This window comes from Solanum pennellii, chromosome 1, assembly GCF_001406875.1.
Source record: "Solanum pennellii chromosome 1, SPENNV200".
NCBI lineage: Eukaryota > Viridiplantae > Streptophyta > Magnoliopsida > Solanales > Solanaceae > Solanum > Solanum pennellii.
The window spans coordinates 93678121-93697513 of record NC_028637.1 but is presented as its reverse complement, the minus strand read 5'-3'; the positions used below and the strand labels follow the sequence as shown (position 1 = coordinate 93697513).

At 33.2% G+C, this 19393-nt stretch overlaps 3 protein-coding genes across 7 annotated transcripts; all 3 read right to left on the bottom strand.

Moving 5' to 3' along the window:
• Positions 1-1053: 1053 nt before the first annotated feature.
• Positions 1054-4371, bottom strand: LOC107005828 (ankyrin repeat-containing protein BDA1-like). Of its 3 annotated transcripts, XM_027915509.1 has the most exons (4): positions 4245-4371; positions 2188-2726; positions 1823-2068; positions 1054-1691 (listed from the first exon to the last, which is right to left on the bottom strand). In XM_027915509.1, exons 2-4 carry the CDS (start codon positions 2707-2709, stop codon positions 1182-1184), a joined length of 1278 nt encoding a protein of 425 aa, XP_027771310.1. In that variant the 5' UTR covers positions 2710-2726; positions 4245-4371; the 3' UTR covers positions 1054-1181. The 3 variants fall into 3 exon arrangements, with proteins under 3 accessions (XP_027771310.1, XP_015059970.1, XP_015059975.1); XM_015204484.2 differs by lacking the exon at positions 4245-4371 and having other exon boundaries at positions 2188-4061; XM_015204489.2 differs by lacking the exon at positions 4245-4371 and having other exon boundaries at positions 1823-2059; positions 2188-4061.
• A 99-nt stretch (positions 4372-4470) lies between these two features.
• LOC107005804 lies at positions 4471-9889 on the bottom strand. 3 transcript variants are annotated; one of them, XM_015204461.2, is made up of 12 exons: positions 9458-9889; positions 7844-8391; positions 7672-7761; positions 7331-7570; positions 6679-6900; positions 6312-6603; positions 5915-6231; positions 5689-5798; positions 5506-5612; positions 5324-5400; positions 5143-5236; positions 4471-4940 (listed from the first exon to the last, which is right to left on the bottom strand). In XM_015204461.2, the coding sequence occupies exons 1-11, from the start codon at positions 9714-9716 to the stop codon at positions 5144-5146; spliced, it is 2355 nt and encodes a 784-aa protein (XP_015059947.1). In that variant the 5' UTR covers positions 9717-9889; the 3' UTR covers positions 4471-4940; position 5143. The 3 variants fall into 3 exon arrangements, with proteins under 3 accessions (XP_015059947.1, XP_015059963.1, XP_015059954.1); XM_015204477.2 differs by having other exon boundaries at positions 5506-5609; positions 9458-9888; XM_015204468.2 differs by having other exon boundaries at positions 4471-4987; positions 9458-9716.
• A 2784-nt stretch (positions 9890-12673) lies between these two features.
• LOC107030128 (uncharacterized protein At1g28695-like) lies at positions 12674-15235 on the bottom strand. The gene is made up of 3 exons (XM_015231520.2): positions 14928-15235; positions 14463-14843; positions 12674-13312 (listed from the first exon to the last, which is right to left on the bottom strand). Exons 1-3 carry the CDS (start codon positions 15066-15068, stop codon positions 12791-12793), a joined length of 1044 nt encoding a protein of 347 aa, XP_015087006.1. The 5' UTR covers positions 15069-15235; the 3' UTR covers positions 12674-12790.
• Positions 15236-19393: the final 4158 nt, after the last annotated feature.

Below are 19393 nucleotides of genomic sequence, written 5' to 3'. Positions count from 1 at the left end.
CCCCCCCCCCCAATTGTCTTTTCTTCTTCATTCTTTATTTTATCACATTTCTTTATTTTTTTATCACAATCTAAAAGCACAAATTTTTTATTCGCAATTACCTTAATTTTCATAGATTTGTTAGTGAAAAATTGTATTTAATCTAGAAAAGTTTCGATCGATTGATTCAATGTTTTTCATTTTTTTGACTTGTTAAATAAATTTTGGTTGTTAAATCAATTTTTGGGTTTGGTGGTGATAGAAACTTTATGGGTTTGGTGGTGATGGGTAGCGGGTGACAAAAATTAAAATAGGAAATTGAAGGTGCTGAAAAAGAAAAAATTGATATTGATAAAGGCGGTGGTGATATTTAGTGTTGGGTGACAAAGAAGAAAAGAATTGAAGGTGATAGTGCTGGTGAAGAACATAATCAATAGTAAAGGTGGGTTCGGATATGATTTTCCGATGGAATGAGAATTGAAAATGGGTGAGATTTAGTGATGAATAAGATATAATTATTAAAGAATTAAAAAAATCAATTTGAGATTAACTAGAGCAAAATATAATTAACAAATGAAAAATTAATAAATAAATAAAATAATATAATTTATGACATATTGCTGACGTGGTAGTGAGTGTAATACACCACATAACGTGAGAGTGTTGTTACACGTTTCAGGGTGGTAATAAATTTACTTTTTAAATAATATAAGTGTGTAATAGGTCATTACGATGAATTTATGTTTTTTCCCTACATTATTTTAATGCATTGTTTTAAATTGTGACTTACCATCAAAGAAAAATCATAATTTTTTACTATTTATTGTTGGATTTGAAGATATTAGATCTTGGTCATTTTATTAAATTTGGTTAAGAAAACAAACACATGTGCGTTTATCATTAAGAAATCAATTAACAGTTGCTATACTAATTTATAAATTGAAATTCACAAATCATAATCTAAAATTATACTCCTAATCTCTTTCATCATAATGTTCATATAATATTAGGCGAAATGTTTTTATATTTTTAACATACTTTGGTTTGCTCTGAAAACAACCTTGTATACAGAGGTAAACCTGAAGTGTTGCGTTAAACATAAATAAATTCTAAATTCGCCTCCGCGATACATAGTTAAATCCTATAACTCTCCGGAATACAGAGAAATACAGAGCTAAGAACAAATTCAAATATATAATCCTTCAAGGTTGGTTAACTAGTGAAGGATCAGCAGATGTAATTTTGTGTGGATGCAAATAATCTGCAGAACGTGAGATGTTTAGAGCAAAGACAAGTAAGAATGGTATGCCTACACAAAGATAATAGCAGAAGTATGTTGGCAACTTGATCATTAGGCAACTGATGTACGTTATCCCAATTGCAAACACAGAGAATATCAGCTCAAGTCTCATGGGAAATGCCCTCGTAACGATGTGGAACACGTGGAGGCTGATGAAGAACCCGAGTGAGTTGAAAAACAAGAATATGTGTGATGAATAGTGAATCAGGTGATCAGCTTCGATTTGGTAACTGGGCTGTTGCTGTTGTTGTAAGTTGCCTGGAGGATTAAGAGCAGCTTGAAATGTGAGCATAGCTATGAGCATCATGATCACAACTAGTACTTCTCTAATAGATTCTATGCTATCTCTATCTTTGTCGTACTTTAGGAAGTCTACTAACCACCCACTCCTTGTTTTTCGTCTAGGGATTACCTGTTTGAGACGTAGTAATTAAGTGAATAAAAGTGTGTTTTCTCTAACAGATTACGTACTTAGTGAATGATAAAGAATTGTTCCCCTCAAGTGATGAGGGGGTGTTTTCGAGACATATATTAAGACATTACCTCCCCATGTTGTCTGTTAGATGCACGAATTTGATTACATGACCTGATTGGTATTCCTACCATGTCTGTGGCCTTAAGGGCTCCTGCTCGTCGAAGAATGTCTTCAATCTCCCTATCGCCAGCTTCACTTTGAGAAAGAAAAAAGACATCAAGAGCTGTGAATCCCAGTTGGTTCAAAGAATTCACTCCGACTGCCCAATTTGCTGGTAAGCTCCCATTCAGCAAGAGATCCACCACCTGAAATATCTATGGTTTATTAGTGAAAATCCCGACTCTGCTATTTATATAGTAGTATAGAAACGAGTCGTGTAGAGAAGAAAATTGAAGCAATATGCTAGCAACTGGCTAATATGATATCTACGTACCTCGTGCTGTTTCCTTGCTGCTGCAAGGTGCAAGACACTATTTCCTAGCTCATCCTGTTTGTTAAAGACATCCATCTTATTGAACATCTTGATGTGCTTGATCAACACTTCCAACGCTTCAAACTGACCGCTCTTGACAGCAAGGTGGAGCACGGTTTCCCCTCGAGAAGTCACAACTTCAACAGATTCAACACAAGCAGAGAGCAACTCTTTCATGACATCAACTCTGCCTTTGATAACAGCAGAATGAAGAGGAATTCTTCTCTCCCTGCCCTTCACAAGGCACAAACCAATGTCCACTTGTAAAATCTCCTTGACAATGTGTAAGTCCCCAATGGCAGCAGCAATATGCAAGCAACTGAAACCATTCTGATTTAGCTCCCCTGCAAGTTCTTTCCTCAACTTGAGAAGCTCCTTCACAAAATTGAAGTGGCCACCCAAACAAGCAAGGTGCAAGGGGGAATCACCATCAACTAAGCCAACACGGCAAACAATAATAGGATCAGATCTTAATAGCTCCATCAGAACATCAACGCTTCCTGTTCGTGATGCATCAAATAGCCTATTATCCATTCTAAGTTTTGCTAACTCAAAGCTATGACAAGTTTCAAAGTTTAGTGCCTCGAATGCTCAAGCACTCTTATGCTTATATATATATATAGTAAGTACCAGAAACTAAATAGCATTTGAAAATGGATTTTGTTTTTTTGCTGTGGTTTACTAAGTCAAACTTCTGAGAAGCCAAAAACACTTAATTTTAGAGAGTTCTGTGTTTAAAGTAACTGAAAACTAATCATTTTTCAGTAGTAACAAAAGTTGCTATCCAAAAGCTGGAGAAAAAAAAACTCTCCCTAAAGCACTATTGGAGCATTGGTCAAGCAATCGACAAATATACTTTTCTCAAATTGATTAGGCAAACACAAGCGATTATCCAAAAAAAGAACACTTTAACACGAGATATTTTGAAGTTCGAGTCAACCAAGCTACCAACTTTTGCCAGTTGGACTTGATATACTCTCTTAGGTCAAAATTTCATTGCACGTTTTCTGAAATTTATACCATAAGATTTTTTTTCGTTTGATTGAACGTACGTGACTTATAACTAGTACTATTATATAATTAAACTTAATCGTGAAAGTCATTGAGTAATTGTCATTTTTCTACTTCCCACTAAATACGCCAAGACTTCCAAGTCCAGTAAAGATTGAAAAAAAAGAAAGAGTAATAATAGAGCACAACTTGCATCTTTTGTCAGTACTACTGAGTCATTCTTCTAGGTAGGTTCCTAATTACCAAATATTGGGTGCAAACAAAACAAGTTGATACAAAAGTCACAAAGCAAAATCAGCTATAGCTTTCATCAATTATCATCATGACACTGATTATGTATCCAAATTTAACTTCGCGCTCGAAATCACGGTACAGGAACATTGTTCCAAACCGGAGTAAGACTGCAACTATAACATCAAAATCAGTTAACAAAATGCTCAAACATCTGGTGCCATTAGCTGCTTAGTTTTAAGACTTTGGGCACCTCATCATTCTACAAGGAACAAAGACCAGCAGTTTCATGAACCGTTATAGTTACCTCTTTACGGTAAAACTAAGAAAACTACCACTTTCATCATTAGTAAAAACTCTACACTGAAACCCCCCTTGATAACTTCAAAACATATTTCTTTTCCAAGGGTTGATCACAAAAGATAGCAGAGAGCATCCTGTAATGAAGAAACAGAACAAACGAGTGCAGCACAGTGCAACTCTTCAGATAGCCATGTCCTCACGCTTATAAGAATGAAGTATCTCAATAAAAATCAACTTCAGCATAAGCTGTCAGGAATAATGTAATGTGATTTGTGCAAACAAACACTGAGTAAATCTCATTTGGGACTTGAAGCATCAGAAGAACAACAACATTTTATGCCCAACAATAACAACTTCATAGCAGCTCAAAATCCAAGGACTACAGCAACAAAATGAAGCACCAAGACTTGTGTACAGAGAATTCACAATGATGGGGTTCGCAAACACACATCAGAAATCAATTTCTTTCTTACCTTTTAAGAATAAGTTGGTTTTGTAAATTGAGCAACTGACATACAAATAAATGACCGACTCTCTTCCTTTTGCTTCAGGATTACATTATCTCCAAGCATATCTAACCGGATACTTATTTTCCCTTCGCTACAATCATAATCTCACATCTTCAAAAGCAATGTTCATTATATTTCAGAATGTGTGTCAATCCATTGACTAAAACAGAATACCAGATACTTTGATCACATAAACGAATCTCTTTTCGACACTATGCATTCTTGTGAGAAAAATATCAGACAACTGGACATAATGCTGTCAGAAACTATCCTAAAGGGATCTTAACCAGATAGTAGGTAACTTGCACTTCCATGAACCATTGCCCTTGAAATAATCATGCAGGATACCTCCTCTATTATTCCAGTAAATTCTTACATGGAGATACCATAACAAAATATTGCATTGTTTAAACACCTGAGTGTCAGTGTACTCTAAAAAGCTCAATATTCCTTACAGCAGGAAAGGACCAGATGTCTCTTTTCCCCACACTAGAATCCAACATGCTCTGGAGCAATACAACCTAAAACTAAGACACTCTCACCCTATTTAAATAATGAGGTAATTAACAGATCAACTCCAGCTTCTTCTGGTAAGATCCAATTGCACAGGGAGCTTCCAGCTATACACATCCAGTTGCAATCTTTTTGTCCAACTCAAATCTGTACCATAAACAAATTTGTGGTGACCAAAAGTTCCTCATCTTCCACTGCAACTCTTATTAGAAGAAACATAAGTATAAACTTTGTAACTCCATCTTCCCCACAACTTAACAGGGAAAAAGAATTGCTAATTCAGTAAGATACTCTGGACACGAGAACAAAATAAACATCAAATAACACAAGCTTTTAACATGTGACGTACCTTAGTAATAAGATCCAGAATCACCACTGCCCATATAACCACTACCACCCATGCTACGGCTGGAATAGGCTGATGAATAAGAGCTACCAGCAACCTGAAAATTTCAACAGAGTAACATAAATACAGTGGTGCGCAATCAAAACAGAAGCTCCAGACAAATAATTGTAAAAATAAAGTATACATCATTGCTACGAGACATGTAATCGCCACCATAGCCAGATGAATACATTCCACTGACACCACTGCCATCATAGGAGCCTGTAAACCCCCAAAAAGAAGTTACGACAGATGTCCAAAGTCGAAAAATATAACACCTACAGTTCACATGAGCCTCAGATTTTTCAAAGAACACTAAGAACTCACCTCCACCATAGCCTCCTTGACGACTGCTATACATTCCATGAGAATCTTGACCAGAAAGGGAACTCCTGCTGCCACTATATCCAGCATTTGATCTCCCTAGCCTACTGCTATTCAGGAAGAAAGTCAGTATAACACTAGAATTGCAAGAGATATAACTATCATCTCAATAGAAAAACAGCATACCTGTCACTGTAATCCCCATATTGTGCGCCACTAGCATCACCAAGTTCATAATCCAACCGAGCACGAGAAGGGCGGGGTCCTGCATCAGCATAGCGGGGAGGAACATCATCCTGACATGTGGACACACTAAATTAGATCTTACATCTTATGTAGATCAAGAATGTTACAAACATCAAAATATCCAACTGCATTAAGTAAATCTCACACACTGGCTAAGACTACATACCATTGCACTGTATGAACGTTTGGAACCCGACGTGGAGTCATATTCCCTACCTCTGCCCTCACGATACGCAGGAGGAGGCCTTTCATACCGCTGTTCATAATCATCATCAACATAAGTTCTCCTTGTCGTTGTGCGAGCAGTACCTCTAGGAAAATCAGAGTATGCCGAGCTACGAGAGGAATAGTCATCCCTGTAGGAAACACGTCTGTCGGAAGGAAACCTAGAAGGATAATCCACTGTGGATCTGCTTCTAGGAGGAGGAATTTCCTCATGTCGTGCATACTCCCTCTTCAAGTTACTCTTTGAATATGAGGGAACTGCAATTCAATTTTAGTCACTAGAAAGAAAATAGTGTGGAAGCAGCAGGGCAAAACAAAAGTTCAGAACTGATCCATACCAGGTGGTCTCCTGTCATAGGACCTGCTGGATAGTGGAGACATAGGTCTGCCCCTAGGGGCCATAACTGGTCGCCTATCCCTCATTGTGACAGGTCGTTTAAAACTACGATCCCCAAGGGGAGGGACACGTGAACCAACTCTAGATCCACGAACAGGGAGTCGGCGAGAGACTGGACGACCCCAAGGAGCAGGGGGGCCACGCATCATCCCACGTCTAGGTCGCAGATCACGCGCACCATATCTCCCTCTTCCCCTCTGAAGTGGTCGTGATAATCTGGCCCTAACTTTGACCTGGAATATACAACTATAAGCACGCACGCACAAGGAGGACATGTTCAGATAAGATTCAAGACAAAAAAGACGGACCTTCTTATCTCCTTCCCCCAACTCTTCATTATTAATGCTCTTGACACAAATGACTGCAGCATCATGAGTGTCGAAGGAGACAAATCCAAAATCCTTTCTCTTGGCAGAAGGCATATTACGAGCAAGCTCAATTTTTTCAATCTTGCCATATTGTTTAAGTAAATCTCGCACGCGATCCTCATCCCAAGATGCAGATAGACCATCAATAAAAATTGTTTTAACCTGAAATCAATAGACATCAATTGTCAAATAATGACTTGATGCACTGCAAGATCTACATTGGACCTACAAAGTCATCCGAAGAGCATCTTCATGGAAAAAAAATCACTTAGCTTACTCTATCCCCCCCCCCCCGGGACCAAGAAAGGCAAAAAAAAAATATGAAGAATCTTAGACTGGTACCACAGTTATCCAGTCTAACTGAAGTAGCAGTAAATACAACCAATAGCCACACCCATAGGAAGCAAACCATCAAAGGATATACTACTTCAGTAACAAGTTCAAAATTAGTATATACCAAATAGTCCACCGCAAAATGACAGCTCCTCCAATAAGCTAAGTGTAACCAACTCCATTTGGAAAACATATTAGCCAAACTTGGCCAGAGCCGCAGTCCTTTTCAAAAACAGATAAATGGTTCCGAAGAGCTTACCTGTGCCATAATTTCATCTCCAGGGTCAATGAATGAATCTGCAAAAGAAACCTTTGCAGGCCTATCAACTCCAAACACAATATCTCTCTTCTGTAGACGTTTGAAAGCATCCATGGCCTCTGAGCGTGACGGGAACTCCAAAAAAGCAAATCCCCGATTCATTCCTTCATTATTAGTGTCTTCAACTAATGTCAAATCCTCAACATTATCAATGCCATAATGCTTCAACTTCTCTTTTAACTGGAGTGAAAGTAAACATATATCAGACAGCAGTTAAGCAGCTCTTAGAGCTTAAGAAGTCGATGTTTCATGACCATATGTATTTGCTTGTGTCTACTTACAGCTTCTTTTGTCCAAGATTTGCATATGTTGCCCAAGAATAGGGTATCACTATCTTGACTGGGGGAAACACCACATTTCTTGCCATTCACCTGGAAGTTGGTATGTTAGGAAACAAGCTTTATCAAGTAATGAACATCAGGCGCTCTGATAACTACAGAATCAAGAGAGTACCACTGGATTTTTCAGCTCAATACAAGCTCGTTTAGCTTGTTCCACTGTTGCAAAACGCAGGAATGCAAATCCTTTATTCTTCTTAGTCAGAGGATTCATCAAGAGTCTCACTTCCGTTACCTCACCAACTTGACTGAAAATTTTCCTGAGGTCATCCTCAACAGCATCCTTGTCCAAGCCACCAATAAAAATTTCAAATTCCTTCCTCTTGAGTCTTTCTTTAGCAACTTCGTGATGTTCTGCATCCTCAGCTGCATCAACCATCTCAGCATGCTCATGTTCCTCCCCAGATGCACGCTCATTATCTTCCTCACCCTCAATTTCCTCATGCTCATCAACCATATCACCCCCCTCCTCTTCACCATCATCTCCCTCTTGCGGATCCTCCTCTATTTCATAATCCTCTTCCTGAACATCCTCATGTTCAATTCCTCTCTCATCATAATCAACACCACCATACTCTTCAGGATCAAATTCAGGATCATTATCCTCCAAATCTAATCGCTCGCCTTTTTCATATTCATCAACTGACTCTTTCACATCGTCCTCTGCCATTAAAAATAGCCATCCAGGCCCATAAATAAACTGAAAATAGAAGGGTCTAACCCCTTGACCCATGTAACCAGATTTATGGTAAATCTTGTAAGTTGTCAACAACTTGAAACTATCCATAGAAATAAAATTGATATCTTGATCAAGAAAACATGATCCAAAAGAGGGTTGCAACCATGGAAAGGGAAATATGTCAAAATAAAGATTCTTATTTCAAGGTCAGCAGAGCTTAATCACCCTTGTCACTGTAACCCTCCTTTGTAGTTTCTCCTTCATTGAAGGATGAACAACAATTTAATCCATCTCCACATTATGACTGAATCCTGAAGCTACACTTCCTCTATAGTTTTCTATAATTACAAATTGATTCCAAACCTTTCCCTCATAAAGGTGGAGGACACATATGGTTTTACCGCTGTATGCGCCTAGAGCTTAAGTAGGTAAATCTATTTTCCCGTCAACGATTTATCATATAAAATTGAATGAATAATAGGATCAACAAAAACATGTTATGGGAATAAATATCCACTATAAATGGCAAATCATCATCATTGCCCTAACCAAGAATCACCAAAGCAGAAATTGCTAATTGGGACAAACATGTATCAATTAATTCTCAGCAGGTCATCGTGTAATTCATATACAACTCTTTTGTCCTCCCATGTTCATCCTATCTTGGATAATCTTCTATTATAGTTCGATTAGTTCTAGTGTACGCACCGACAAAACCTCACCCATAAAACCAACTGTTTTTTGTACCTATACTACAATAATGTTTGATAATATATTTTCTATAATTTCTTACGCAATGAGAATTTGAACTACTATAACCGAAAAGAGTCCAAACATTATTTATAGTGATTAAGCAACAAGAATTCAAATTACTATATCAGAAAAGACACCTAATAATTCAATATTCTTCACTACTGAACTTTTAAAATTTAATAACCAACAAGATATCAAATTAATATAATATCAACAAGTAAGATACAAACAAGCTGGCCAGAAAATTATCAACAAAGATCATATGACACCAATTTATAAGAAAATATTAAAACTTACTCTTCTCAGCAACAACCCGATTCTCCACAGATTTCACTGGTTTCTCGGGCTCGGCTTTTCGGTCAGCTACCGGTTTTGATTCTTGTTTGACCTCCACCTTCTTCTTCTCCTCCACCACCGCAGAAACCTCAACTTTTACCGGTTCATCCGCCACCACCACCGGCTGATTTCCTTGTGATTTAGGTGTCCCTCGGGCTGTCCGCCCGCCCCGTTTGGTTGCAGATCCTGTCGGTGTCTTCTTTACAGCTTTCGGAGGCATTGTTTCGGCCGCTAGATTTCCAAGAAAACTCTAAAGATTGGATCTTTAGGAACTTCGAGAAAATTAAGAATGATCTGAAAGATTGAAGAACTTCTATTGTCTATTTGCGATATCAGAAAAAAAATTGAGAGAGAACACACCTCGAATAAGGAGAATTGGGGATTTTGGAACCCTAATTTGCTTTATATATAGTATAGAGAGAGAGAAAAGAAATTCAATAAATAATTTATCATAAATTTGATTATTATTCGTATATTAACTTGAAATCATAAAAAAAAAAAAAAAAATCTCAAATCTTAAAGTTTGTATCTAATCATGATAAATAGTGAGTAGAGGTGATTGATAATAGAATCATGTTGAAGTTTTATGGACGGAGGTGATTAAATTTCAGCCTTAAATTTATATTTGTATATGATAAATAAGCGTAGAGGTTGATGGTACTGATTATGTTGAAGGATGCTAGTGGAGGCGATTAAATTTCAATCTTGAATTCGTATCTATACATGATAAATAGTGGTAGAGGTGGTTGATGATAGCGATTATGTTGAAGGCTGGTGGCAGAGATGATTAAATATCAAGCTTGGATTCGTATCAACATATAATAAACAACAATAGAGGTTGATGATAGTGTTTATATTAAAGATCAGTGGTGGAGGTGATTTCAGTTGCAGCTACTAGCTATGATTTTGACGGTCAATTTGAGATGCTAAGCTTTGAGCAGAGGATGATAATAGTTTGTAGAGGTGTATGGCTAGTGTTGATTTCAAGAGCAGTGTAAAAAGCAATTCTCCGATATAAGTTTACTAGTTCATGAGGATTCGGTAATGTCTTCTATCTCCCTCTTTCATATATCAAGTAGATATAAACATATATTGCGTTGATAAGACATAGAAGATACATTGTGAAATTAACTAAATTGTGGATAATAGAGATTACAGTATATCTACTATATCTATCACAATTATGAAAGATACATGTATATGATAGATCTCTATTATGATAGTTTCACATTATATCCATTATCTCTGTTACAATTATGAAATCTTTATTATGATAGTTTCACATTATATCTATTATCTCTGTCACAATTATAAAAGATACATGTAATCTTTGTTATGATAATTTCACATTATATCTACTATCTTTACTATAAGTAAGAAAGATATATGTAATCTTTGTTATGATAATTTCACAATGTATTTACTATCTCTACAATAATTATGACAGAGACATGTAATCTTTGTTATGATAATTTACAATGTATTTACTATCTCTATTACAATTATGAAAGATACGTGTAATCTTTGTTTATGATAAGATTATTTAATTAAAACAATGAATGGTTTAATTACACACAGTATTGACAATCTAGTGTGAGAGTAATTCAGAACTTGAAAAAAAAACAATAGAAAGTGTTAATAATAGTTTAACAATTCTTCTAACCTATCAAACTCAAACTCTAAGTTTTAAAAATAAAAGTTAGCACAAATCATCATTATAGATAGTATTTTGTCAAAGCAGTTCAACAATAACAATAATATCATACATAGTATATTAAAACAATTAGTGATTCATAAATAATAGAAATCACTTAAGTATTTAAACAAAAGTAATTAAGTTAAAACCGTTAGAGGATATTAAAAGATGGCAATGTGAAAAAGATTCTCTTTAAGTGTTTTATTATAAGTTTAATTATTAAAAAATTAATAAATCTTAATGAAATTTGTATCTACATATGATAAATGGTGGGTAAAGGTGATAGATGATAGAATGAAGTTGAAAGTCTATGGTGGAGGTGATTAAGTTTCAGTCTTAAATTTATATTTGTATATGATTTATAGTCATAGAGGTTGATGGTAACAATTATGTTGAAGGCTTTTGGTGGACGTGATTAAATTTCAATCTTGAGTTCATATCTATACATTATAAATAGTGATAAAGGTAATTGATGATAGCGCTTATGTTGAAGGCTGGTGGTAAAGGTGATTACATATCAATTTTGGATTTGTATCAACATATAATAAACAGCAATAGAGGTTGATGATAGCGATTATGTTAAGATCAGTAGTGGAGGTGATTTTCAGTTGCAGCTACTAGCTATGATTTTGATGGTCAGTTTGAGATGTTGCGTTATTAGCAAATGACGCTTGTAGAAGGGGTGGTGATAATTTGTGGAGGTGATGATAGCCAATGTTGATTTTTGAGGCGGTTTAAATAGCAATCCTTTGTTATAAGTCTATTAGTCCATTACGATACAAGGTGAGGCCTCTCGTCTTCGTTCTTCATATATCTAGATAAACATGTATTGCATTGATGAGAGATAGTAGATACATTATGAAATTAACTAAATTGTGGATAATAGAGATTATAATATATCTACTATATCTACCACAATAATGAAAGATACATGTATATCTTTGTTATGATAGTTTCATAGTATATCTACTATCTTTGAAAGATACATGTAATTTTTGTTATGATAATTTCACATTACATATCTATTATCTTTATCATAGTTATATAAAAGATACATGTAATCTCGGTTATGACAATTTTACAATACATTTACTATCTCTACCACAATATAATCATGAAAGATACACATAATCTTTGTTTATGATAAGATGATTTAATTTAAATAGCGGATGGTTTGATGACGCACACTTTTGATAATCTAGTGTGAGAGTAATTTGGAGCTTGAAGAAAATCGAATATGAAGTGTTAATCACAGTTTAACAATTTTCTCACCTATCAAACTCAACTTCTAATTTTTTAAAAATAAAAATTAGCACGCATCATCATTATAAATAGCGTCTTATCAAAGCAGTTCAGCAATAACAATAGAGCATGTGTTGAAGCAATTAAAGCATGTATTGAAGCAATTTGTAATTCATAAATAATAAAAACCGCTTAAGTATTTAAAACAAAGTTAAAACCATTGGAGAAGATTCAAAAGATAGTAATGTAAGTCAGATTTTATTTTTATAGAGTTTCTTGAACATAACTCTTAAAACGTCTTAGTATACTCTTTCTGTTCTAAATAATGAACCGCTAGACTATGATTATATTCCTCTCTAGCTCAAAGTGGGTTTCCGTACATGCCATGAATTGTTACAAGAAATATGCTTAGACCATTTGAACCTATTTTTACCAGCAGCAACATGACCCTCCTTGAATCTCTTCCAATCCACTAATACATTCTTCAAATCAGCCACTTTAGCTTCAATGGTCCGGCAACAATTAGCGTGAACGGTCATAACTAACGTAACGTCTTTATTATTGCTACAGAAACCACCAAAACGAAGGGTGTCCAAGAATTTCATTCTAAGATGGAGTTCCTTATTCACGCCTTCACGTAACATTTTGGCTAACACGTCTTGTTCTTTCATGCCCTTTGAGTTCCTCCTCATCGCGTACCATATTTCGAATAATGTGATGGTTTTTCTGTTGGACCTCACATAGTAAAACCCTGTATTGATGGAATTTGAGTAGGAGAAAGAGTCTCCATTGAACCTATCAGTACTCATTTGTAAATCCAAATTTTTGGTCTTGTTTAGCAATAAAAATGGATTTCTTAGCCACATTACATCTGTGTCCTGCCAATATTGCAAAAATTAGCTATACTTATAATGGGCCTTAGGTAAGTCATCTATAAATGGGCTTTTAGTAGATAAGAAGGATCAGGCCCAATAATCCCATTAGAATTGTGTGGGTCCAAAAGGATGAAAATTAAAAATTAGATTGCAAATATTTTTGTGTAAGTTACATAAATCTCATAGTTTTAATATGAAATTACAATATATCCCTAATAAGTTTACAATTATATTAATCCCTTAAAAATTAAAAAAATTGAATACAATAATTGAAGCTCGGATACATTAAATACTGTCTCGAATATATTAAAAACTAGCTCGAATACATAATATGTAACTCATATACATTAAATACTGGCTCGGATACGTTAATATGCAGCTCGAATACATTAAAGAAATAAGAAATTTTGGAGATTTTTAAAAGTAATAGGAAAGAATGGAAATAAGTTAAACAAAATATGTATATTTCTGTAATTTATTCAATATTATATTTTTTTTCCAGACGTTGGAGCTCGACTATTTCAAAGCCATGCCGCATAGGGCCCATCTAGAAAAAATATACCCCTACCAAAAAAATTCTATACTCTAGACCCGAATCCAAAATCTTTTTCTCGTAAAAATAAAATTGTCTCTTACATGTGAAAGGTTAAAGAAAGGGCAAGTACACTTCTTAAGTGCTAACACGTGTCTCTTAATTTTCGTATATTTTTTTAACCTTCAATTTTAACTATATTATTCTCGAATAAACTAGTTTGATTTAACACGAAATTTAAAAAAATAAAAAAGAGTTTTAAAATCTGTAATTCTAAATTAAAGTTATATAAATATATAAAATTATCTTTTAATTTTCTAGCATTAAACATGTCATATAAAAAGCTGAAATTAAAATATTACGAAAAAACAAACGTCATTCTAAATCAAAAAAAAAATTCAAATATCTATAAATTTCGCTGAGGTAAGACAAGTAGAACAAATTGTACGTTAATTACTTCATCTAAAACGGAAAATTTTAACCGTCACTTTACATGACATGTTTTCAACATGTTTATATAAAATATTAACCACCCACACTATTATTATTAACTTAGCCAATCAAATTAAAATTAAATAAATAAAATAAAAATAAAAATAATTTGGAAAAAAGTGAACGTACCGTAAATATGAAATTATAACCAAGTTTAAGCACTTCCATCAAAAACCGTGTCCTTCTCCACATCATTTTAATAAACTCCTCCGACATATAAATCTTCTCTCCGGCGAAATCTCCGTCACCGGTGACTAACCGGTAACAATGAAGTCGCCGGAACTTACACCGTTCATACGCCGTCTGATCCACAGCTACGACTAATAAATGTTCCAATAATACCCTTGTACTCTCTCCTTCCCAAAATCCCTCCAAAAATAGATCGAACATCGATGGATACTCGCCGTTATACAGCTCCACGTAAGCTTTGTTTATCACTGTAATAATTACTGTTTTTTCCGCCATTGATGCTTTTTTTAAAGCTTCTTCAAGCTCATATTTCTCCATACCCTGTTTTACCCCCAAAAAAAAAATTAAAAAAAATTAAACATTTACATAATTAGGGTAAAGAAAATTATTGATAATGATACTTACAGTTGGAGAATTTGTTGGGTTAATTTGTAAAGAGAAGAAAGTTTTAGGGGGAAAAGTAGATAAAGTGGAAATATATATAAATCCAACTAAAAGGAGAAAAATAATTGCAATAGTAGAAATGGAGTTCTTGGTGTAATCCATTTTTATTTTTAGTTTAATGGATTTTTGAATCTTCAACCAAAAAGTGTTCCTATGTTTTTGGGGGGTTTTGGCCTTTTGTTTTTGATGTAAGGAGATTTGGGGTGTGGGGTAGGTAGGGAAGTTTTTTCTTCTTTTTTTTGCTTTAGGAAGGTCATGTAAACAACCTCTATGTATATATAGAATAATATATGCGTATTTTTTTCGTTTCATTTTATGTGATATTTCTCGCATTTTGATATTTAAATAAGTTTATTTTCAATCGTAAGTTTTTTTTTTTATAGATTATTGAGATTTGTAATATTTTTTATGTATTTTACAAATATTAAAATATCATTTTTAAATTTTTTTTTCATAATATCTGATCAAAATTAAATTGTTTGACTCTCAAAAAACGAAAAATGTCACGTAAAATATGACAAAGGGAGTATATTTTATTATTTTTAGATTTCGTTTTACGAGACTATATGAATAAGTTATTATTGTTGTTGTTAGGGTTAGGCAAGTCATGTAAATAACTTTTTTATTTATATATTTGAATGGTAATATTTGTGTATATTGTATTTTTTTAAATTTTATTTTATGAGATTATATAGATTGTTGGGAAGGTCGTGTAAATAATCTTTTTATATTTAAGTATATTTTATTTTTTTGAAATTTTAGTTTGTTTATGAGATTGTACAAATATATCATTTTTATTCTTGAAGATAGTAAGGTTCCTTTAATATTTAAATGGTAAAATTTATCTGTATTCTTCGAATTTCATTTTATGAGATCATACTAATATGTCAATATTTATTATACTTCAACAAAGGCTAAGCGATGAAAACAAAATGAGGAGGGTATGTACTATAAAATAACTATAGATGCTAATAAAATATATAATATATGAATATAAACATATCAGTTTGTATAATATATTATAATATGATTATTTTGATAGACCACTATATATTAGGATTAAAACAGAAGGTATATATTGAAAAGTTGTTTGTTGGAGTTCGGAGCCTAAAGGGTATAAAATATTAATAAAAATTTCAAAATGATATATAAAATTTTATATTAACCAAAACGGCAAAATCGCTGGAACAATAGCGATTTACTCCACCGGAAAAAGCAAAATCGCTGCCACTGCAGCGATTTTGCAAAATGTGATTTTTTTTTTAAAAAAATCAAATCTCTACCATGGCAGCGATTTTCAATTTTTTTTTCTTTGAAAATCGCTGCCTTTGGCAGCGACTTACATTTTTTCAAAAAAAAAAAAATTTGAAAAAATTGGAAAAAAAAAATCGCTGCCTAGGCAGCGATTTTCTTTAGTTTTTTTTTTTTAAATGGAAATCGCTGCCTAGGCAGCGATTTTCAAAAAAAAAAAATTAAAACAAAAATGAAAATTGCTGCCTAGGTATTTGAATATTTTTTAAAAAAAAATCACATTTTGCAAAATCGCTGCAGTAGCAGCGATTTTGCTTTTTTCGGTGGAGTAAATCGCTGTTGTTCCAGCGATTTTGCCGTTTTGATTAATATAAAATTTTATATACCGTTTTGAAATTTTTGTTAATATTTTATACCTTTAGGCTCCGGACTCTGATAGGCATTTTAACATGATTATTTTTTTCATGCTAGTTGGTAAATTCTTTGATGGTCCTAAGACCATATTCAACCCTACTCTACTTTGATTCTCTATTCTCTATATTTAACAGGGGTGTGTAAAATTGAATCGATCAATAAATTAAACTAAAAAAAAAATATTAGTACTCTACCCATTTCACACTAGGTTCGCAATGGTAACTATTTGATTTTAGTTTTAGTTTTAAGTCTTGTTGGACTATTTAATTTAAGTTTTAGTTTGTTATTGTAGGTTGTAACCTTTATAAGTTTGTAAAGGTATGTAATTCAATTAACATAAGAAATTTCATTTTATATTTTGACGGTCATGACATGTTATTATAGCTTTTGAACTATATTTTTTTTATTGATGCAATTTCTCATTATCATTTTAGTTTCACTGTATCAAAGCATTTAGAGAAGTGCAAAGTCACATAATATTTTATAGACATTTTTTTATTGGGTAAACCGAAAATCGAACCGATAAGGACAAAAAATGGACAAATCGAAAACTGATATAAAATATCTTATTGATTTGTTATTGGGTTAGCATATTTGAAAACTAAAAACCAATAAACCGAATCGATAATACATAAAACTGAACCGAACCGACTGATACACCCCCTAAATTATTTGGAGAGTAAAATGGAAAATTGAGTTTTCAACTGCTTTCTAAAAGAAGCTCTTTATTCTCTATTTATCGAGAGGTGAATAGTAGTTCTCCAACATTTGGTACTATTCTTTCACTTTCTCAATATTTTAATATTATTTTTATTATTTATAACTATCATATTATTTTTATATAAAGCTATTAATTAAATTTTTAATATTCATATTTCATTTTAAATATAACATAATATTCTTTAAAAATGTATTATTTAATATATATTATTTTCATCTCGAATTAATATTATTTCAAATATATTTTTTCAATTTTCATCATTTTAAGAGATAATTTGATATTATTACTGATTTTCACTATAAAAATGCATAAAATTTAAACAGAAAAGAGCCTAAAATACCCTCAAAGTATTAGAAATGGTACAAAATTACCCTCCATCCACCTATTGGCTCCAAAACACCCTTTCCGCCCACCTATTGGATCCAAAATACCCTTGTCATCCACCTATTGGTTCAAAATTGACCACTTCTTTGATTGTTTTAAAATCCACCTTTGGTCAATTTTGAACCCAAAGGTGGATGACAAGGGTATTTTGGATCCAATAGGTGGATGAAAAGGGCATTTTGGAGCCAATAGGTGGATGAAGGGTAATTTTCTACCATTTTCAATACTTTAAGGGTATTTTAGGCCCTTTTCCGAAATTGAAATAACAAAATGAAAACTTTAATAAAAAAATACAGTACATTACATAATAAGATAGACAATATAATATCTCTTACCTAAGTCGAATAAGTGAAGATGCATTAGACTTTTACACAATTATTTAAACTTGTCGAACTTTCATTTGTCCATTTGCAGATCTCAATTAATTTTGTGTGGTATTAGCCTACTTCTAAACCTTATGGTTAAAAAAATTAGAGCATTAAATTTGAAAACTTAGAGGTCCACCTAATTGAGTTTATGTTGGACTTATTACTAATCTTAAGTATAAAATATCCTTCTTATTTACCCTTCATTATTTAAAATAATTGATTTATTTTTTAAAAATAATCATGTTCACCTGTATTCTCACTTTAATAAATGCAAAAGACATTAATATATATTGAAAAGAATAATACACAAAAATTCATCTGGTTTGAGTTTGTGTAAATTAAATTATAGATTTGCTTTAGTAAAGCGAGTTTTGATTTTTGAATATATAACTTCGTTATATGTAAATTCATGAACGATAGTTTTGCTTTTCACCCAAAAATAAATCTAATTGTGAAACAATATAATAATATATTTGTCGTAATTTCACAAAAAAATCTATTAATGGAACGTATTTACATATTTAATTCATATCTTTGTGAATACATAGAAAGTGTTTTCGTAAAACCTTGATAAACTACATAAAATATATCAAAACAGATTTGAAAAAAAAAATACAGTAATAAACAAGTCATTTTAAAAATAACGCAAAAAGGAACATTATCAGCAAATGGTAACTAAAAAAAGGAAACATGTAATGATGAAGGTGCGGGGAACAATAATAATAATACCACCAAGGAAATTATACACTTCTAATATTTACTAACATTCTATTCTAATTTTCAATCTCCAAATCCTTCTATCTAGTGTTATATGTCCTTACTCCTTAGTCTTCTACAAAGTGTACGTACAACGATAACTTGATCACGTTCTTGGGCCACTTGCTCATGATATTTGATATGTCAAGTCGGTCTAAAACTTTAAGAATCACTAAGAGAATGGTAGAGATAACACAAGAGGATTGCTATGGCGGATTGTATTGTAGAGAACTTTGATTTCTTACTTGATGAATTTACAAAATGGATGCCCGCCTCTGTATGAACTACTAACGGCTAATATACAATGTCTCTACATATTTTCATTTAGGTCTCTTCTCTAGAACTCTCTGCATGTCTAGAATATTCTATGCAATTTTACATTTTTCCATGAAAAATCTCCATATTTTTCTACAATTATCCACAAGGATTACTCTTTTTTCTATGTAAGCCCTCCACGTGGGCAACGTTATGTCATGTGGCACTTACGTGGTGCTTATGTGGCCTGATGACATGACGGATCATCACATAAGCAC